The sequence below is a fragment of the Coregonus lavaretus genome, assembly GCF_964263955.1.
Source record: "Coregonus lavaretus genome assembly, chromosome: 4".
Classification (NCBI taxonomy): Eukaryota; Metazoa; Chordata; class Actinopteri; order Salmoniformes; family Salmonidae; genus Coregonus; species Coregonus lavaretus.
Genome location: NC_139991.1, coordinates 73,266,137 through 73,289,497, shown reverse-complemented (window position 1 = coordinate 73,289,497; position 23,361 = coordinate 73,266,137). Strand labels below are relative to the sequence as shown.

Sequence of the window (23,361 nt, the reverse complement as noted above, 5' to 3'; positions counted from 1 at the left end):
TCCTCATCTTCTCACTTGCATCATCCTTGTCTCACTTCTCGACAGCAGGGTTTTCTTCCATCCTGGCATTTCTCTGAACTTATTACTTGATGTTTAGAATCCTTTCTGACTATGTAGTGTCTTTCAAGAGATAAACAGTTATATCCTGACAGTTCAACATCTGATTGGTCGTTCATTTTTCTTAACCCTCCATTTGATAATGCTCAGACTTCCACCAAGTGGTGTATCCTGTGGCAGTCGTAGGCCGCAGGGCCCTCAAACCTCCCATCTAATCCGGATTTAGACCTGATAATAACACATTTTAAGTGGTCATGCATGCTCATGAAGTCGGCAGGTAGCTTAGCGGTTAAGAGCGTTGGGCCAGTAACCGAAATGTTGCTGCTTTGAATCCCCTAGCCGACTCGGTGAACAATCTATCGATGTGCCCTTGAGGAAGGTACTTAACCCTCCTGTAAATTGCTCTGGATAAGAACGTCAGCTAAAATGTAAGTATAAGGAGTTATAACTGCATCTTAATGTTTCATACCCGCAGGTTAAAGGTAAACTGTTACCATGTTTGAACAGAAAATGGGGGGCACATGTGCTGCCGGCCTGGTCTTTGGGATAGGCAGCAAGGCGGCCAGAGCTCCTCCGCCCATTCAGCGTCTACGTTCTTTCTATCTGTTTAATTTTCCGTCTGGCCACGCTCAGTGTGCTATAGATCTCTAACATAACTTCAAAGTGAAAGTTGACGCCCTTCCCAATAACCATTGGTTTAGAGAACCACGAACATTTGCATTGGCAAAACGGAGTGAAATGATTGGCCCCGTTGCCTTTCCATCACAAGGCTGGGCTTCATAGGATGGATATGGTGTAGCTGCTGTAAGTCATGGTAATGCACGCAGCAGAAGGAGTCAAGCGCTTCGGAAGGGGGACAAATCTGACCAATAAAGGATTCTAAAGGGGAATCTATCGCAAAGGATTCTGTCACTCACTCTTTGCGAGATGCGTCTCTCACGGAAACGCTGGACTATTTGCACAATAAGCATCCTGGTGATCTTCTACAAGACGAAAGAAATAACTAGAAGTGAAGAACATCAGGAAGCTCAAGTCACTGGGTATGATACGTTCTTTTGCCATTGATATGGCCAATAGAATAGCTGGAACACGGTTGGGGGACACAGGGATTACCATACGGCGGGCTGCAGAGGTTTTCTACTTTGAGACTTGGTCAATGAAAGCATCCTTGGTCAATGAAAGCATCCATTTTCATTTTTAGGACTTTGTTTAGATGTATATTGGTAGATCTGTGCCAGTGTCCTGCAATTGGACACCTCTGCCATTGTCCAGCCCATAGCAATTGTATTGGGATGGACGCTTAATTCTCCTTTGTTTGGACTGAACCGGTGAACACAATGTCAAAACGACACTTAGTCGCAATTAGTGCTGATATTCAGTATTTTCTAGTTATTTAATTGCCTGATATCATATTCACTGTGGCATGTGAGTGGATTCTTCAGAGATTTTACAAATTTCTCTCTGAATACTACAGAGACAATGAGGCATGCTGACAGACTCTCCTTCAGAGCCTCGGCCACACAAATTGGGGCAAAATCTCAGTATACAGAGAAATATAGTTTGTAGTTGATAGGATTTCACTTTTTTCAAAATACTGGAATGCAAACAAAATCAATCAAATCTTATACATTACAATATTGTGTGTGTTTGAACCATCAAGGCTAGTTCAGGGAGACTATATTTGGGACTCTTGAGTACAGGTGAAGGTTGCCAAGTACCTCAACTCCTCCATGGAGTTGAGTGCAGACTAGAGTTTTAAAAAATTAACCTCCCACTCTTTCGAGTCACTATGACTATTTCGAGTCACTATGCGTTGATACTTCTGAAAATGTAAATTCTTAAACCCTTGCCGTGTACCTAAGTTTGTCTTCTGTAGCTGTGTGCCTTTCTTTGTTTGCTGAAATCCATACTTTTTTATAAAACGTTAATCAAATACAACCACTGAGTGTTTCCTCATTGCTGTTCCTTGTAGATGGCAACTCAGCGCAAATCCGCATTTGCCAATTGAATCTCAGCAATGAAACAGTCGGTGGTTGCTCCTGAGATGAGAAGGGTGTAATTGCAGACCGCAATTAGGGGTGTTTTCTGATATAGGCGTTTCTTGATATCAAGTACATCCATTGATGCTCGCCATTGGTCCTTGGCCGTCTCTTTTGCGTCGGGACAACAGTTCTTGACAACTGTAGCATTGTAGCCTAACCCTTTTCCTAACCTTAACCTCAGTCTCCTAACCAGCCACGCTAATTAACCTAACCTGCCACGTTAATTATCCTAACCTGCCACGTTAGTTATCCCTAACCTGCTATGTAAATAAATAATCTGTGTCGAGAAATCATCAGTCTCATACCACCAGAACTGACCAATGGCAGGTATCAATGGGCGTTTCCTTATATCAGGGAAACACCCACATCAAGAAACACCCGAATTGCGGTCTGTAATTACAACATATTCCCTGAGGCAGAGTTTTCCACCACCATCAACAAAACACCAAATGATGGAATTTCCCATGGAAGAATGGGGTCGGCCCGTCAGGAAGTCTAGGACCCAGTTCCACAGGGCGGGGTTCAGAACCAGGGCCCCGAGCTTAATGATGAGCTTGGAGGGCACTATGGTGTTGAAGGCTGAGCTGTAGTCGATGAACAGCATTCTTACATAGGTATTCCTCTTGTCCAGGTAGGATAGGGCAGTGTGCGGTGCAATGGCGATTGCGTAATCCGTGGATCTGTTGGTGCGGTATTCGAATTGTAGTGGGGTCTAGTTTGTCAGGTAAGGTGGAGGTGATAGTCATTTCAAAGCACTTCATGATGACAGAAGTGAGTGCTACGGGGCGATAGTCATTTCGTTCAGTTACCTTCGCTTTCTTGGGTACAGGAACAATGGTGGACATCTTGAAGCAAGTGGGAACAACAGACTGGGATATGGAGAGATTGAATATGTCTGTAAACACTCCAGCCAGCTGGTCTGCACATGCTCTGAGGACGCAAAAAAAGTCTTAGATCTTTACCAGGAACTGAAAAAGTGATTTCTTGTATGAACAAGCCTAAATTGGAGAGATTCCCATTTCTTTCCACTCAGTTAAAGTTAACGCTGAAGGGTTCATTTGAGCGTTAAAGAGAAGTGAGGTTTGAATTATTGTAATAATTAGGTTACAATCACCAGTCAGTAAGCTGCCTTGTCTGAGCCAGAACGGCCCACAATCACCAGTAGTAGGATGATACTATCAAAGAAAGGACGTGCTTTGTTTCAGTTTTTATACTACTGGACTGAAGACAAGAAGGTTATGTGTGTGTGTGTGTGTGTGTGTGTGTGTGTGTGTGTGCGTGCGTACCACTGAGCAGTAGACTATGAGCCTATGCGAGAGACCTGCGGTTCCCTTTTCTCCAATCTAAGCAGGAAGTGTCAAACGAAAACAACACAGCTATAATCAAATTGTATTTGTCACATGCGCCGAATACGACAGGTGTAGACCTTACCGTGAAATGCTTACTTGCAAGCCCTAAACCAACAATGCAGTTCAAGAAGTAGAGTTAAGAAAATATTTACTAAATTAACTAAAGTTAAAAAAAACAAATCAAATCAAAAAGTAACACAAGAAAATGACATAACAATAACGAGGCTATATACAGGGGGTACCAAGTCAATGTGCTGGGGTACAGGTTAGTCGAGGTAATTTGTAAAGTGACTATGCATAGATAATAAACAGCGAGTAGCAGCAGTGTAAAAACAAAGGGGGTGTCAATGTAAATAGTCCGGGTGGCCATTTGATTAATTGTTCAGCAGTCTTATGGCTTGGGGGTAGAAGCTGTTAAGAAGCCTTTTGGTCCTAGACTTGGCGCTCCGGTACCAGTCGCAGAGGGAGGTGTTTAGTCCCAGAGTCCTTAGCTTTAGTGATGAGCTTTGTGGGCACTATGGTGTTGAACGCTGAGCTGTCATCTATCAACTGATGTGATGGCAACAAGTGTTGTCATATCCATTCATGAGTGTTAACACTGTTCAAAATGTAATTAGGATTTAGAAAAACTATAGATGATTGTCCCTTGAACCACCACTGCAGCTAGCCTACAAGGTTACACATTTGAATTTCCAAGCTCTTTGTTTTAAGCCAAACAATAGTTTAATCGGGTTGCTACAACAAATAGGAAGTAACTTAAGTGGTCGTTATGCGTGTGAACAACTAAGTCCCAGCAATAGGGTATTTTCCATTGTTTCCACGTATATCTGTTGAAGAAGAAGGTCAGTTCTCACACAACCTTGCCTCAAATGACCACAAGCAACCCTGGCAGATGCTGTGAGTCATATGGCCAATTGGGATTTTTTTTTGCAATAACATTTGAGAATGTCCGGGGCTCTGGGCTTTGTTCACTGGGGCAACTGTGCATAGATATGTTAGGGTAGGGTAGGGGAATGGACTGGGAGTAGCTCTTTCAGAAAGACAAAAGTATTCTTGTGAATGGTGTTTCACCCTAATCATACATACATACGTGTTAAAGTATTATTTTTGGAAGACTCTGAAATGACTTCCTCTGTAGAGCACGTCTCTACAGGAAGTTGAATAAATAACCTTTGCAAAATCAACTGAGCTTGCCAAGAGTAGGTGTAGCCCAAGCAAGGACAATAGACCTTTATGAGTGTACAGTGTGATGGATGAAAAACAATGGCAAATTGACAGTGTGTTCAAGGTGTCTCTTTCATTAAACAACAGAGCTTTCATATTAAGGACAAAAAACTGGATGCATATGGAACTCGGGGTGTACTGCTGTACAACTCCAGCCTTCTTTTCTAGTCCACTACCTCTCTAGTACCCTTTTCTGCCATTCATTACAATGTAATTACTTAGTTATTACCAGTTCAATCGCCTCAATGAGAAATCACATTCGTCATAACATCATAACATTGAAACAAAGAACCTGGACCGGTTATGTGTGTGTGCCCTCAAGGATCAAGCCCTCGTCTAGAGATGCTATTGCTACTCTCCCCATTGGGACGCCCTCGTCCAGAGATGCCATTCCTGCTGTCCCCATTGGGACGCCATTGTCCAGAGATGCCATTGCTACTGTCCCCATTGGGACACCCTCGTCCAGAGATGCCATTAATACTGTCCCCATTGGGACGCCCTCGTCCTGAGATGCCATTAATACTGTCCCCATTGGGACACCCTCGTCCAGAGATGCCATTGCTACTGTCCCCATTGGGACGCCCTCGTCCAGAGATGCCATTGCTACTGTCCCCATTTGGACGCCCTCGTCCAAAGATGACATTGCTACTGTCCCCATTGGGACACCCTCGTCCAGAGATGCCATTAATACTGTCTCCATTGGGACACCCTCGTCCAGAGATGCCATTAATACTGTCCCCATTGGGACGCCCTCGTCCAGAGATGCCATTGCTACTGTCCCCATTTGGACGCCCTCGTCCAGAGATGCCATTGCTACTGTCCCCATTTGGACGCCCTCGTCCAAAGATGACATTGCTACTGTCCCCATTGGGATGCCCTCGTCCAGAAATGCCATTGCTACTGTCCCCATTGGGACGCACTCGTCCAGAGATGCCATTGCTACTGTCCCCATTGGGACGCACTCGTCCAGAGATGCCATTGCTACTGTCCCCATTGGGATGCACTCGTCCAGAGATGCCATTGCTGCTGTCCCCATTTGGGCGCCCTCATCCAAAGATGCCATTGCTACTGTCCCCATTGGGATGCCCTTGTCCAGAAATGCCATTGCTACTGTCCCCATTGGGACGCACTCGTCCAGAGATGCCATTGCTACTGTCCCCATTGGGATGCACTCGTCCAGAGATGCCATTGCTACTGTCCCCATTTGGACGCCCTCGTCCAAAGATGCCATTGCTACTGTCCCCATTGGGATGCCCTTGTCCAGAAATGCCATTGCTGCTGTCCCCATTGGGACGCACTCGTCTAGTGATGCCATTGCTACTGTCCCCATTGGGATGCACTCGTCCAGAGATGCCATTGCTGCTGTCCCCATTGGGACGCCCTCGTCCAGAGATGCCATTGCTACTGTCCCCATTGGGACGCACTCGTCCAGAGATGCCATTGCTACTGTCCCCATTGGGACGCACTCGTCTAGCGATGCCATTGATCCTGTCCCCATTGGGACATTTGGACAATAATGTTTTTTTCTATTCTTTTCTCATTCCAGCGACAGTGAACTCGACACTTCAAGACTTATGGTCAATAGTTCAGAGAAAAGCAGCAGGAGTGGTCCTTCCTTTTTCCAGCACTCGGTCGAAGGATGGCGGCTCAATTCGTCACTAGTTCTCATGATAAGGTGAGTCACTGCTTGGCCAGTTATTGACATTGGATTAGAAGAGGCTTGAATTGAAACAATGGAGCTCTTCTCTACACCACCAGCTCCCAGAGCACATTACAGTGTGTGGTCCTCTGTAGCTCAGCTGGTAGAGCACGGCGCTTGTAACGCCAAGGTAGTGGGTTCGATCCCCGGGACCACCCATACACAAAAATGTATGCACGCATGACTGTAAGTCGCTTTGGATAAAAGCGTCTGCTAAATGGCATATTATTATTATTATTATTATTATTATTATTATTGTGTGAGGATTACTAACCTCATCCACCACAATTGTACAACAGCACCCAGCGATTTGGGATGCGTCCCAAATGGCACCCTATTCCCTATATAGTGCACTACTTTAGACCAGAGCCCTATAAGCCACTGGTCAAAAGTAGTGCACTGTATAGGGAATAGGGTGCCATTTGGGACGCAGATATACAGTAGGAAACCACTGGAGACTCATGAGGAGGATGACTCATGGCCAGGGTCAACATTAACTCAAGCTCATTGCTTTGCTTTTTACACTCCATTACATCACAGTTCAACCACAGTGTCACCACGTCGAATTTGACTGCATTGAATGGCATAAGAATCTATATACCGAAGGCCGTTCTTTTTTCATTACAAACAACCTAGTCAATAAGTCTATGCTACTTATGTACTGCTTCTGAAGAAGTCTGTGTACTAATTCTATACAGTATATCATAAAGGAGTTGAGATAGTTATGTCATTATACTCCCAACAACACTGTTGTATTATATAGTAACTTTGGGGAGGTTGTCATCCTTTTTTAGCCACCAGAAATACACATATTTCAGTATTCCCTCTGGTGGGGTCAGTCGTGTCTGACCACGCCCACCCAGTTGGGAGCCAAGCCCACCCAATCAGATTTTTTTTTTACTTGTCAGTGTTCCAAATAGAACATTATTTGTCTGATTTTTTTTTTCTTCTCTTTGCCCCATTGCAAAATGTCAAAACATTTAAGGAAGTTAGCTGCAAGCACGACCACCAGCTAATTTCTGACTACACCACTGCGTATGTGCTTAAATTACGGTGAGACAACTTTTCTTTTTATTGGGCAAATGTGCCTTCCATGCCTAAGAATAGCAGCCCGCCCCTCTGTCTCCGTGTCTGGGGAATCGTCTAAGTAGGACTGCAGTAGAACACATAGCCCTCTGAGACAGCGAAAAAGAGACGGAAAAGTTGCTCAAACTGCAAAAGTCTCATTACTGTACGACTTAAGAGGCTTTTTGCTCATTTAGCCGAGCCTTTGTTCAGGGACTTATTTCCGTGCTTCTTTTTTTTCCCCCACGCTGCATATTGTAATTACGAAGCCAATCAAGATATTGCTATTTGACTCGCTGTGAAAAATGTAGGCCATTTATCTTCTTGGTTTTTTTCTTACCCACCTAATGTTTCAAGCTTTACCGCTGGTTGACTGGAACACATTGCACCAGCATTTTAGGGAGCCTGGTATACTGTAGTTCTTTTCTTTCTTTCTTTCTTTCTTTCTTATTATTTTAATTTTTTTGCTTCATCGTCTTGCTTACCTTTAGACGTTTTTGAGACACCATACTGTTTGTCGCTGTCATGTTGGAAGCATGCTTACATCTGTCACAACAGGAGACCTGTAATGAATCAAAACAGAGCATCCCCATTAAGATTTCATCATTAACAATCAGAGAACTGTGACATATTTTCATCAAATATAGAACAGAGGTGTGTAGCCTCCTCATCCCCCAACATCAGAAGAACTGAATTGATCAGACAATGGAACTTTGGAGAGGTTGCATAAACCTGTCATGTCTAAACCCCTTACCACGTGCTGAAGCCAACTCCTATATCATTGCCATGTTATGTAGAAGAGATGGCAGCAGCACATACAGTAGGCCTATGGGATAAGTTTATCATATAGTAGGCCTATGGGATAAGTTTATCATACAGTAGGCCTATGGGATAAGTTTAACATACAGTAGGACTATGGGATAAGTTTATCATACAGTAGGCCTATGGGATAAGTTTATCATACAGTAGGCCTATGGGATAAGTTTATCATACAGTAGGCCTATGGGATAAGTTTAACATACAGTAGGACTATGGGATAAGTTTATCATACAGTAGGCCTATGGGATAAGTTTATCATACAGTAGGCCTATGGGATAAGTTTAACATACAGTAGGCCTATGGGATAAGTTTAACATACAGTAGGCCTATGGGATAAGTTTATCATACAGTAGGCCTATGGGATAAGTTTAACATACAGTAGGCCAATGGGATAATTTTAACATACAGTAGACCTATGGGATAAGTTTATCATACAGTAGGCCTATGGGATAAGTTTATCATACAGTAGGCCTATGGGATAAGTGTATCATACAGTAGGCCTATGGGATAAGTTTAACATACAGTAGGCCTATGGGATAAGTTTAACATACAGTAGGCCTATGGGATAAGTTTAACATACAGTAGGCCTATGGGATAAGTTTAACATACAGTAGGCCAATGGGATACGTTTAACATACAGTAGGCCTATGGGATGAGTTTAACATACAGTAGGCCTATGGGATAAGTCTATCATACAGTAGGCCTATGGGATAAGTTATCATACAGTAGGCATATGGGATAAGTTTATCATACAGTAGGCCAATGGGATAAGTTTAACATACAGTAGGCCTATGGGATAAGTTTAACATACAGTAGGCCTATGGGATAAGTTTAACATACAGTAGGCCTATGGGATACGTTTAACATACAGAAGGCCTATGGGATAAGTTTAACATACAGTAGGCTAATGGGTTAAGTTTAACATACAGTAGACCTATGGGATAAGTTTATCATACAGTAGACCTATGGGATAAGTTTATCATACAGTAGCCCTATGGGATAAGTTTAACATACAGTAGGCCTATGGGATAAGTTTATCATACAGTAGACCTATGGGATAAGTCTATCATACAGTATTCCTATGGGATAAGTCTATCATACAGTAGGCCTATGGGATACGTTTATCATACAGTAGGCCTATGGGATACGTTTATCATACAGTAGGCCAATGGGATAAGTTTAACATACAGTAGGCCTATGGGATAAGTTTATCATACAGTAGGCCTATGGGATAAGTGTATCATACAGTAGGCCTATGGGATAAGTTTAACATACAGTAGGCCTATGGGATAAGTTTAACATACAGTAGGCCTATGGGATAAGTTTAACATACAGTAGGCCTATGGGATAAGTTTAACATACAGTAGGCCAATGGGATAAGCTTAACATACAGTAGGCCTATGGGATAAGTTTAACATACAGTAGGCCTATGGGATAAGTCTATCATACAGTAGGCCTATGGGATAAGTTTATCATACAGTAGGCTAATGGGCTAAGTTTAACATACAGTAGACCTATGGGATAAGTTTATCATACAGTAGGCCTATGGGATAAGTTTAACATACAGTAGGCCTATGGGATAAGTTTATCATACAGTAGGCCTATGGGATAAGTTTATCATACAGTAGGCCTATAGGATAAGTTTAACATACAGTAGGCCTATGGGATAAGTTTATCATACAGTAGGCCTATGGGATAAGTTTAACATACAGTAGGACTATGGGATAAGTTTATCATACAGTAGGCCTATGGGATAAGTTTAACATACAGTAGGCCTATGGGATAAGTTTAACATACAGTAGGCCTATGGGATAAGTTTATCATACAGTAGGCCTATGGGATAAGTTTAACATACAGTAGGCCTATGGGATAAGTTTATCATACAGTAGGCCTATGGGATAAGTTTAACATACAGTAGGCCTATGGGATAAGTTTAACATACAGTAGGCCTATGGGATAAGTTTAACATACAGTAGGCCTATGGGATAAGTTTAACATACAGTAGGCCAATGGGATAAGTTTAACATACAGTAGGCCTATGGGATAAGTTTAACATACAGTAGGCCTATGGGATAAGTCTATCATACAGTAGGCCTATGGTATAAGTTATCATACAGTAGGCATATGGGATAAGTTTATCATACAGTAGGCCAATGGGATAAGTTTAACATACAGTAGGCCTATGGGATAAGTTTAACATACAGTAGGCCTATGGGATAAGTTTAACATACAGTAGGCCTATGGGATACGTTTAACATACAGTAGGCCTATGGGATAAGTTTAACATACAGTAGGCTAATGGGTTAAGTTTAACATACAGTAGACCTATGGGATAAGTTTATCATACAGTAGCCCTATGGGATAAGTTTATCATACAGTAGCCCTATGGGATAAGTTTAACATACAGTAGGCCTATGGGATAAGTTTATCATACAGTAGACCTATGGGATAAGTCTATCATACAGTATTCCTATGGGATAAGTCTATCATACAGTAGGCCTATGGGATACGTTTATCATACAGTAGGCCTATGGGATACGTTTATCATACAGTAGGCCAATGGGATAAGTTTAACATACAGTAGGCCTATGGGATAAGTTTATCATACAGTAGGCCTATGGGATAAGTGTATCATACAGTAGGCCTATGGGATAAGTTTAACATACAGTAGGCCTATGGGATAAGTTTAACATACAGTAGGCCTATGGGATAAGTTTAACATACAGTAGGCCTATGGGATAAGTTTAACATACAGTAGGCCAATGGGATAAGTTTAACATACAGTAGGCCTATGGGATAAGTTTAACATACAGTAGGCCTATGGGATAAGTCTATCATACAGTAGGCCTATGGGATAAGTTATCATACAGTAGGCCTATGGGATAAGTTTAACATACAGTAGGCCTATGGGATAAGTTTAACATACGGTAGGCCTATGGGATAAGTTTATCATACGGTAGGCCTATGGGATAAGTTTATCATACAGTAGGCTAATGGGCTAAGTTTAACATACAGTAGACCTATGGGATAAGTTTATCATACAGTAGGCCTATGGGATAAGTTTAACATACAGTAGGCCTATGGGATAAGTTTATCATACAGTAGGCCTATGGGATAAGTTTATCATACAGTAGGCCTATAGGATAAGTTTAACATACAGTAGGCCTATGGGATAAGTTTATCATACAGTAGGCCTATGGGATAAGTCTATCATACAGTATTCCTATGGGATAAGTCTATCATACAGTAGGCCTATGGGATAAGTCAATCATACAGTAGGCCTATGGGATACGTTTATCATACAGTAGGCCTATGGGATACGTTTATCATACAGTAGGCCTATGGGATAAGCTTAACATACAGTAGGCCAATGGGATAGGTTTAACATACAGTAGGCCTATGGGATAAGTTTATCATACAGTAGGCCTATGGGATACATTTATCATACAGTAGGCCTATGGGATAAGTTTAACATACAGTAGGCCTATGGGATAAGTTTATCATACAGTAGGCCTATGGGATAAATTTAACATACAGTAGGCCAATGGGATAAGTTTAACATACAGTAGGCCTATGGGATAAGTTTAACATACAGTAGGCCTATGGGATAAGTTTATCATACAGTAGGCCAATGGGATAAGTTTAACATACAGTAGACCTATGGGATAAGTTTATCATACAGTAGGCCTATGGGATAAGTCTATCATACAGTATTCCTATGGGATACGTCTATCATACAGTAGGCCTATGGGATAAGTCAATCATACAGTAGGCCTATGGGATACGTTTATCATACAGTAGGCCTATGGGATACGTTTATCATACAGTAGGCCTATGGGATAAGTTTAACATACAGTAGGCCAATGGGATAAGTTTAACATACAGTAGGCCTATGGGATAAGTTTATCATACAGTAGGCCTATGGGATACATTTATCATACAGTAGGCCTATGGGATAAGTTTAACATACAGTAGGCCTATGGGATAAGTTTATCATACAGTAGGCCTATGGGATACGTTTATCATACAGTAGGCCTATGGGATAAATGTAACATACAGTAGGCCAATGGGATAAGTTTAACATACAGTAGGCCTATGGGATAAGTTTAACATACAGTAGGCCTATGGGATAAGTTTAACATACAGTAGGCCAATGGGTTAAGTTTAACATACAGTAGGCCTATGGGATAAGTTTAACATACAGTAGGCCTATGGGATAAGTTTAACATACAGTAGGCCTATGGGATAAGTTTAACATACAGTAGGCCAATGGGATAAGGGTATCTTTTTTATTATTTTATTTTTTACTTTTTATTTATTTTATTTTATTATTATTATTTATTTTTTGTCATTTAGCAGATGCTCTTATCCAGAGCGACTTACAGTTAGTGAGTGCATACATTATTTTTTATTTTATTTTTTCATACTGGCCCCCCATGGGAATCGAACCCACAATCCTGGCGTTGCAAACGCCATGCTCTACCAACTGAGCTACATCCCTGCCGGTCATTCCCTCCCCTACCCTGGACGACGCTGGGCCAATTGTGCGCCGCCCCATGGGTCTCCCGGTCGCGGCCGGCTACGACAGCTAGCACTGCGATGCAGTGCCTTAGACCACTGCGCCACTCGGGAGCCCAAACCCAAACCTGGACTAAAAAGCCCTTTTAATGGAGGTTCTCCATTGTGAATGCTTTTTAGTCCGATACTACTCTTAATCTGTCTCTGGGAAATCAGACATTAATAAAGAGTTTACTTAGGTCACTACAGTACAATGCTGTTCTCTTCTGACTAACATACAGGAAGGACGTGCTGCGTTTCCTGGATGCTGAGAGGGACGTTTCAGTGGTGAAGAGCAGTTTCAAACCAGGCGACACTATCCACTACGTCCTCGACAGACGCCGAACGCTCAACATCTCCCACACGCTGCACAGCCTGCTACCGGACGTCTCTCCGCTCAAGAACAAGCGCTTCAAGACATGCGCAGTGGTGGGCAACTCCGGCGTGCTTCTCAACAGCGGATGTGGCAAGGAAATCGACAGGCATGACTTTGTCATACGGTACTGCTGCTGCCTCTCAAAAGGATAGTTCACTGTTTATACAATCCGAAATAATTATGCAGCTAGAGTACTTTCAGTACAGAGCACAAACTGCTGATGCGTTTTGCATCATATGATATGAATGACCCCTTTTAAGGCTACAATGTCTGGTCTATGTTTTATTAGCCAAGGGTTAGGACTTCTTAACGCCGTTAAGGCATTGAAATTCTCTGACACTCTATGAGAAAAGGTTGGATCTTTTTTGCCCGGCAAAAAAATACGTAATGCAGTTTTGCTCCGCTATCATTAGCCCTTCCAGAACGTATATGTTCATAGAAAACACTCAAGGTAATGACAATATTAGCTGTAATTATCTCATGGATAGAAGCCACATATTGGATCAACACATAAGGAGATCTTAGCCAGAAGCTTGGTCAAATTATTCCCCCGTCTGCATTTAATGAGCGGTTCTTGGGTTTATGTGCCCATGCGGGCCACATTAAATTAAATCAGGAAAATAGCATCACTCTTCTCTTGTCTAGTGTTTGGGTTTGCCTCTAGCTTAGTGACACTTCCATACAAATATTACTAGATGATAAGAATTTAAATTACCTTAGCATTTATAACAGTCAGGTTCATATGTCATATTGTATGACGTGACATCGATAAGAAGATTGTGTTATGATTCATAAATGGTTGTTGTGAATATTAAACAGACAAAGCCAGAAGCACATACTGTTAGTGTTGATCAAAGATGCTACTTCTGAATAGTCTGCCTCATGATGCAATACCACAACTTGTTGAAGCACAGTAAAGAGGAAGGAAATACATTCCACCAATATTTCCATTTGTGCCGTCAGCCCAGTACAGACATAATGATGATGATGCCCCAAATGGCACGCTATCCCCTATAGTGGGCTTCTTTTGACGAGGGCCAAGAGTTATTGTCTGCAGAGTATTGAGTGGAGTTGAATCGTAGCCTCTAGAACATCGCTCTTCATTCCTGGACCTGGAATGCTACAGGGTGTACACAAGGTTTTGTTCCAGCCCAGCACTAACACACCTGATATAACTCATCAAGGTTAGTGTGTACAGTGCCTTGCAAAAGTGTTCATCCCCCTTGGCGTTTCTTCCAATTTTGTTGCTTTACAACCTGTAATTTAAATGGATTTTTATTTGGATTTCATGTAATGGACATACACAAAATAGTCCAAATTGGTGAAGTGAAAATTCTAAAAAATTAATAACGGAAAAGTGGTGCGTGCATATGTATTCACCCCCTTTGCTATGAAGCCCCTAAATAAGATCTGGTGCAACCAATTACCTTCAGAAGTCACATAATTAGTAGTTAACTAAAGTCCACCTGTGTGCAATCTAAGTGTCACATGATCTGTCACATGATCTCAGTATAAATACTGTTCTTCTACTAATCTCACTGCAACTCCCCTCCAAGTCTCCGACCACTACTTTGTATCCTTTTCTCTCTCGCTCTCCACCTACACTACTCACTCAGCCCCTACTCAGATGGTAATGTGCCGTCGCAACCTTCGCTCTCTCTCTCTCCCGCTACTCTCTCCTCTTCCATCCTATCATCTCTTCCCTCTGCTAAATCCTTCTCCCTCCGATCTCCTGATTCTGCCTCCTCAACCCTCCTCTCCTCCCTTTCTGCATCTTTTGACTCTCTATGTCCCCTATCCTCCCGGCCGGCTCAGTCCTCCCCTCCTGCTCCGTGGCTTGACGACTCATTGCGAGCTCACAGAACAGGGCTCCGGGCAGCCGAGCGGAAATGGAGGAAAACTAGACTCCCTGCGGACCTGGCATCTTTTCACTCCCTCCTCTCTACATTTTCTTCCTCTGTTTCTGCTGCTAAAGCCACTTTCTACCACTCTAAATTCCAAGCATCTGCCTCTAACCCTAGGAAGCTCTTTGCCACCTTCTCCTCCCTGCTGAATTCCCCCCCCCCCTCTGTGGATGACTTCGTCAACCATTTTGAAAAGAAGATTGACGACATCTGATCATCGGTGGTTAAGTCAAATGACACTGCTGGTCCTGCTCACACTGCCCTACCCTATGCTTTGACTTCTTTCTCCCCTCTCTCTCCAGATGAAATCTTGCGACTTGTGATGGCCGGCCGGCCACCCAACAACATGCCCGCTTGACCCTATCCCCTCCTCTCTTCTCCAGACCATTTCCGGAGACCTTCTCCCTTACCTCACCTCGCTCATCAACTCATCCTTGACCGCTGGCTATGTCCCTTCTGTCTTCAAGAGAGCGAGAGTTGCACCCCTCCTCAAAAAACCTACACTCGATCCCTCCGATGTCAACAACTACAGACCAGTATCCCTTCTTTCTTTTCTCTCCAAAACTCTTGAGCGTGCCGTCTCTAGCCAACTCTCCTGCTATCTCTCTCAGACTGACCTTCTTGATCCAAACCAGTCAGGTTTCAAGACTGGTCATTCAACTGAGACTGCTCTTCTCTGTGTCACGGAGGCTCTCCGCACTGCTAAAGCTAACTCTCTCTCTTCTGCTCTTATCCTTCTAGACCTATCTGCTCCCTTTGATACTGTGAACCATCAGATCCTCCTCTCCACCCTCTCCGGGTTGGGCATCTCCGGCGCTGCTCACTCTTGGATTGCGTCCTACCTGACAGGTCGCTCCTACCAGGTGGCGTGGTGAGAATCTGTCTCAGCACCACGTGCTCTCACCACTGGTGTCCCCCAGGGCTCAGTTCTAGGCCCTCTCCTATTCTCTCTATACACCAAGTCACTTGGCTCTGTCATATCCTCACATGGTCTCTCCTATCATTGCTACGCAGACGACACACAATTAATTTTCTCCTTTCCCCCTTCTGATAACCAGGTGGCGAATCGCATCTCTGCATGTCTGGCAGACATATCAGTGTGGATGTCGGATCACCACCTCAAGCTGAACCTCGGCAAGACGGAGCTGTTCTTCCTCCTGGGGAAGGACTGCCCGCTCCATGATCTCGCCATCACGGTTGACAACTCCATTGTGTCCTCCTCCCATAGTGCAAAGAACCTTGGCGTGACCCTGGACAACACCCTGTCGTTCTCCGCTAACATCAAAGCGGTGACCCGATCCTGCAGGTTCATGCTCTACAACATTCGCAGAGTACGACCCTACCTTACACAGAAAGCGGCACAGGTCCTAATCCAGGCACTTGTCATCTCCCGTCTGGATTACTGCAACTCGCTGTTGGCTGGGCTTCCTGCCTGTGCCATTAAACCCCTACAACTTATCCAGAACGCTGCAGCCCGTCTGGTGTTCAACCTTCCCAAGTTCTCTCATGTCACCCCGCTCCCCCTCACACTCCACTGGCTTCCAGTTGAAGCTCGCATCTACCGTGCTTGCCTACGGAGCTGTGAGGGGAACGGCACCTCCTTACCTTCAGGCTCTGATCAGACCCTACACCCAAACGAGGGCACTACGTTCATCCAACTCTGGCCTGCTAACCCCCCTACCTCTACGGAAGCACAATTTCCGCTCAGCCCAGTCAAAGCTATTCGCTGCTCTGGCACCCCAATGGTGGAACAAGCTCCCCCACGACGCCAGGACAGCGGAGTCACTGACCACCTTCCGGAGACACTTGAAACCCTACCTCTTTAAGGAATACCTGGAATAGTCTAACAGTAATCCTTCTACACCCGCCTCTCCCCCAGTGGTGGTTGTCCCACTGGCTATCCTAAGTTGAATGCACCAAGTCGCTCTGGATAAGAGCGTCTGCTAAATGACTTAAATGTAAATGTAATATACACCTGTTCTGAAAGGCCCCAGAGTCTGCAACACCACTAAGCAAGCGGCACCATGAAGACCAAGGAGCTCTCCAAACAGGTCAGGGACAAAGTTGTGGAGAAGTACAGATCAGGGTTGGGTTATAAAAAAATATCTGAAACTTTGAACATTCCACGGAGCACCATTAAATCCATTATTACAAAATTGAAAGAATATGGCACCATAACAAACCTGCCAAGAGAGGGCCGCCCATCAAAACTCACGGACCAGGCAAGGAGGGCATTAATCAGAGAGGCAACAAAGAGACCAAAGATAACCCTGAAGGAGCTGCAAAGCTCCACAGCAGAGATTGGAGTATCTGTCCATAGGACCACTTTAAGCCGTACACTCCACAGAGCTGGGCTTTACGGAAGAGTGGCCAGAAAAAAGCCATTGCTTAAAGAAAAAAATAAGCAAACACGTTTGGTGTTCGCCAAAAGGCATGTGGGAGACGCCCCAAACATATGGAAGAAGGTACTCTGGTCAGATGAGACAAAAATTTAGCTTTTTGGCCATCAAGGAAAATGCTTTGTCTGGCGCAAGCCCAATACCTCTCATCACCCCGAGAACACCATCCCCACAGTGAAGCATGGTGGTGGCAGCATCATGCTGTGGGGATGTTTTTCATCGGCAGGGACTGGGAAACTGGTCAGAATTGAAGGAATGATGGATGGCGCTAAATACAGGGACATTCTTGAGGGAAACCTGTTTCAGTCTTCCATAGATTTGAGACTGGGACGGAGGTTCACCTTCCAGCAGGACAATGACCCTAAGCATACTGATAAAGCAACACTTGAGTGGTTTAAGGGGAAACATTTAAATGTCTTGGAATGGCCTAGTCAAAGCCTAGACCTCAATCCAATTGAGAATCTGTGGTCTGACTTGAAGGACCTGGAGCAGTTTTGCCTTGAAGAATGGGCAAATATCCCAGTGGCTAGATGTGCCAAGCTTATAGAGACATACCCCAAGAGACTTGCAGCTGTAATTGCTGTAAAAGGTGGCTCTACAAAGTATTGACTTTGGGGGGAGGGGGTGTGAATAGTTATGCATGCTCAAGTTTTCTGTTTTTTTTTTGTCTTATTTCTTGTTTGTTTCACACAAAAAATAAATTTGCATCTTCAAAGTGGTAGGCATGTTGTGTAAATCAAATGATACAAACCCCCCAAAAATCAATTTTAATTCCAGGTTGTAAGGCAACAAAATAGGAAAAATGCCAAGGGGGGTGAATACTTTCGCAAGCCACTGTAAGTGCAAGGCTGGAACAAAAATTAGCATTAACACTGAGCTTTTCCAGGACCCGGGAGTGAAGACTCTGAAGATCGACCACCCTTACAAAGAACAGCATTTATTCTCCCCCTCTTTAAGCTTATTGGTATTGAAAGTGTGTTGAGGTCGAGGTCGTACTCTTTCTCTAATGGCTCTCTCTCTATCCGTTGTTGACTTAGCTGTAACCTGGCGCCGCTGGCCGAGTTCGCCGAGGACGTGGGGCTGCGGTCCGACTTCACCACCATGAACCCCTCTGTCATCCAGAGGGTGTACGGCGGCCTGAAGAACGCCACGGACACGGAGAGGTTCGTCCAGCGCCTGCAGATGCTCAACGACAGCGTGCTGTGGATTCCGGCCTTCATGGTGAAGGGAGGAGAGAGGCACGTGGAGAGCGTCAACGAGCTCATCGTCAAGAGGAAGCTGAGGGTGAGGACGGCCTACCCGTCGCTGAGGCTCATCCACGCGGTGAGAGGGTGAGTTGAGTTTTGCCACACGTGTACTATATGCATGAACACATTGACACACATTCTCACATACGGTATACACTACAGTACACACACACACACACACACAGTCAGGTAGCTGTTCATAAAGAGTCTGTTATGGGCCATTAAATGCTTGCCTATTATACAATTGGTTGCATCTTACAGCTCAGTATAAAGTAAGCCATGCACATACACACACACACACACCACATATCACACACACACACACACACCAAATTAAAGGTGCTTTAGCATGATACTCTTAATTAACAGAACAGTATTTCTTACCTTCATAAAGAGAGTCTGCTATGGGACATTAATTAAGTGTTCGCATATAATACAATTGGTAGCACTTTACAACTCAGTAAATTAAAGATGATATCATTATACAGGTACAGCTCTCATACTAATACAACATTAGAGCCCCTTAATGTTGACAAAGTAAAGTTATAGTATGCATCCCAAATGGCACCCTATTCCCTATATAATGGAGGGACCCTGGTCAAAAGTAGTGCACCATGTAGGGAATAGGGTACCATATGGGAAGCACCCTAGAGGTCTGAGATCTGAGGTCTAATGCATTCTATCAATGTGCCATTCATTGTTCATTTTGTTGGGAGAAAAACATTTCAAATTATTGATTGAAACTAGCCTGGTCCCAGATCTGTTTGTGCTGTCTTACCAACTCCTATGGTCAATGTCACATGTTGTCGTGACAGTTGGCAAGACAACACAAACAGATCGTAGACCAGGCTATAGTGAGCTCTGGTCAAAAGTAGTGCACTATATAGGGAATAGGGTGCCATTTAGAATGCAGTCAGAGGGAAGTCACGCCATAGCAACTGCCCCCCACTGCTGTCGTCCAGCATCAAAGGGGGTGTAGAGCTAGGAGGAGCTACCTGCGGTGACCTCTAAAGGGGGCTAAGAGCTAGCTACCTGGGGTGACCTCTAAAGGGGGTGTGGAGCTAGGAGCTAGCTACCTGGGGTGACCTCTATAGGGGGCGTGGAGCTAGGAGCTAGCTACCTGGGGTGACCTCTAAAGGGGGTGTGGAGCTAGGAGCTAGCTACCTGGGGTGACCTCTATAGGGGGCGTGGAGCTAGGAGCTAGCTACCTGCGGTGACCTCTAAAGGGGGCTAAGAGCTAGCTACCTGGGGTGACCTCTATAGGGGGCGTGGAGCTAGGAGCTAGCTACCTGGGGTGACCTCTAAAGGGGGTGTGGAGCTAGGAGCTAGCTACCTGGGGTGACCTCTATAGGGGGCATGGAGCTAGGAGCTAGCTACCTGGGGTGACCTCTATAGGGGGCGTGGAGCTAGGAGCTAGCTACCTGGGGTGACCTCTAAAGGGGGCATGGAGCTAGGAGCTAGCTACCTGGTGTGACCTCTAAAGGGGGCTAAGAGCTAGCTACCTGGGGTGACCTCTAAAGGGGGCGTGGAGCTAGGAGCTAGCTACCTGGGATGACCTCTATAGGGGGCGTGGAGCTAGGAGCTAGCTACCTGCGGTGACCTCTAAAGGGGGCATGGAGCTAGGAGCTAGCTACCTGGGGTGACCTCTATAGGGGGCGTGGAGCTAGGAGCTAGCTACCTGGGGTGACCTCTAAAGGGGGCGTGGAGCTAGGAGCTAGCTACCTGGGGTGACCTCTAAAAGGGGCGTGGAGCTAGGAGCTAGCTACCTGGGGTGACCTCTAAAAGGGGCAAGGAGCTAGGAGGAGCTACCTGGGGTGATCTCTAAAAGGGGCGAGGAGCTAGGAGGAGCTACCTGCGGTGCGTCGTGTTAGTGTGCACTGCTTCACGCAGCATGGTAAAGTAACCGGGCAACCCGCCTATCACATCTCCCCACGCCACAATCAGCACGCCATTCCACATGCGTTCTCATCAGGCTACATTTCAGTCTGTGCTCATGTCTTCATACGCAGATAGATTGCTAGGTATAAGACAATGTCCAATGTGATTGGCTTCAATTCAATTCCAATTTAGAACTCTGCGAGCCACAGAGGAAAGGATAGAGGCCGTGAAAGGAGTGATGAGAAAAACGTATTTGAAAGGAGAAAGTGTGTGAGACCTTATTTAGAAACGTTGTTATCACGAACATACGGTTTAGGAGCTCAAGCTTCTCCGTAGGAGTTAAAGAGAGGGTAATTGTGACGGTCGTCATTTTCCCCGGCCAAAAACACAGCAATGTATTAATTGTCCAATTGACTGGTTGATGAGTTAATTGTTTTGTGGGTTGATCGTTAGCCGTGCAGTTCCCCCAGGGGCACGCGTTGTGACCGTCTGATTTTATGGGCACATTCAATGTCCTTGTGAGTTGCCATAGCAGCCAAGCACCGTGTTCTTTCAGTTCGAGTTTTCTGCTGCCCTGCCTCGCTGCTAAATATAGTTCGGTTGAAGGAGGGACATGGCTAACAGGTCCACGGGACAGACCTATCTAAATTGTCTTCATTTAAAGGCCCAACCTGTGATAGGTACAGCCATTTTTGATTGTTTAAATTAATGATATATACTGTATATATACAGTACACCGAGTGATTCTAGAGAATATTACTTATAAATGCCTCTTGGCTTTTTATAGTTCAACTGTCTCTTTCTCAATTGTCTATGTAAACAAACAATGTGTATAGCTACAAAATGTGGTTTAAACTATCATGTTGACCTCATGGACTGTCAGTCCTTGCATCCATTAAATGGAGAGTCGTTACATTTCTCAAGCCCCATCCCCCGGCTTTATAGCAAACCATGACTGAAAAATAAAGATTGTGGCTTAAAGTAAAACAAATATATATATATGTTTAGGACGGCACTGGCCCTTATAATTACCATTATCTGTGATCATTTGGGTGGGATCAAGTGCTAGCCACCCAGATAGCACACAAACCTCAACATAGGTACGATGTGTACAGGATACATCAGGAATATGTAGTTTAGACATCTTTTAAACATTGGCAAGAGTATTGACGATGTATTTCGAATGCCTACATTCTAAAATCTACAGGCATCAACTTTCTATTCTAATATCTCTGTGATGTCTTCCCAATGTGCAAACGCTTTCCACATTACATATTCCCAACGCAATTTCTTATGTCAGCTGAGCCAGACGTGTACGTGTTTACTGGGCGCTGACCCACTGCAAATAATATTTTTATCCCCCACACTTCAGGCTCAATATTCAGTTCACTGGACAGTGCATTGTGTTATTGTAAAAAGATCAAGTGCAGAGGCAAATAATGATTTACGTATGTCTGTGTTTATTTGGTCAATAGCAAAAAGGACTTGGATTTGTTTCCCCAGCATGACATCTGGAGAATGTGCTCTTTTTTTCATCCAATCCAAATTATAATTCTCCTCGACACACACGTCTGTCTTGGGAATTGAAAACTGTCGGTTGTTCTTTAATTCATCAGTTGTTGGGAGTCTCTCTCAAAAAATTTCCCTTTTCTGTTTCGAATCCATTGACGTGTTGAAGCCTCCGAGGATGCAGCCCATAAGCCTTCGGCATGAATATAACTTGAGTACGGAGGAGCTGTCATTCCATTCAATTAGTAGTCTGAGCTGTTATTCTATCACAAAACAACGTTGCCGCCAGCATTATTTAGGCTACTATAGAGAATTGGAGCCATTTTGAGTGTTTTAGGGAATACGTACCTGGCACTCTGCTGTTGTATTGTGGATTACTAGAGATAACAGCGGTGAGATGTTTGTAGCCATCTGTATCAGTGATGGAATCAGGTTACTGTAAGTCTGAGCAAGGCTTAGTAAAACAATTTGTTCTTGTTTTCCAGGTACTGGCTGACAAACAAGATCAATATCAAACGGCCCAGCACCGGATTGTTGATGTACACTTTGGCCACACGCTTCTGCGACGAGATTCACTTGTATGGATTCTGGCCCTTTCCGCGGGACTCAAATGGAAATGTGGTGAAGTACCATTACTACGACTTGCTCAAGTATCGATACTTCTCCAACGCAGGCCCTCACAGGATGCCACTGGAGTTCAAAACGCTGAAAATGCTGCACAGTAAAGGAGCTCTGAAGTTGACGACTTCGAAGTGCGAATCTTAAAGTGCTCTTCCTCGACGGAGTGCCATTTTGTGGCATAAACGGACACTTTGTTTGCGTTACTAGAAAGCACACAAGGCTGTATGACTGCTGAGTTGACTACGGAGGACAGTTGATGATGAATAATTGCAAAAGTAGCAAGTAAAAGTGAGCGTGCCTTTTTTTAAATGAACAATGTAAAGGTACAAAACAAAGAATGTAATTGAAAAATGATTAGTCTTATCTAAATGTCAGGTTTGGCATTGTAAGCATCATGGCTGAGAAATCAGGAAACCAAACCTTTGGATGGAGCATCAGAGACGACCAGATTGATTACAATACCATGGATTTCTACACTGGTCATTGCAGTAGTTGTCTAATAGACAAAGCACGAAGACCGGTGGCTGCGGTGTGTTAGCGATTACCTGCTGGGTGTAGACCAACGGTGGTGATTCAACATGTGAAACCGTCGGGAAATGAACAGAAAACGACTGT

At 44.2% G+C, this 23,361-nt stretch overlaps 1 protein-coding gene across 1 annotated transcript; it reads left to right on the top strand.

Annotated features, from left to right (window-relative positions):
• The first annotated feature begins 864 nt into the window (after positions 1-864).
• On the top strand, positions 865-23,073 carry st8sia4 (ST8 alpha-N-acetyl-neuraminide alpha-2,8-sialyltransferase 4). The gene is made up of 5 exons (XM_084159455.1): positions 865-1,097; positions 6,219-6,347; positions 13,055-13,312; positions 18,529-18,822; positions 22,611-23,073. The coding sequence occupies exons 1-5, from the start codon at positions 985-987 to the stop codon at positions 22,888-22,890; spliced, it is 1,074 nt and encodes a 357-aa protein (XP_084015581.1). The 5' UTR covers positions 865-984; the 3' UTR covers positions 22,891-23,073.
• The last annotated feature ends 288 nt before the right edge of the window (positions 23,074-23,361 follow it).

Coding starts and splice junctions, on each gene's coding strand:
- st8sia4 (XM_084159455.1), top strand. CDS start 985: ATGCGTCTCTCACGGAAACGCTGGACTATTTGCACAATAAGCATCCTG. Junction 1,098..6,218: donor CAGGAAGCTCAAGTCACTGG/GTATGATACGTT, acceptor TTCTCATTCCAG/CGACAGTGAACTCGACACTT. Junction 18,823..22,610: donor CTCATCCACGCGGTGAGAGG/GTGAGTTGAGTT, acceptor CTTGTTTTCCAG/GTACTGGCTGACAAACAAGA.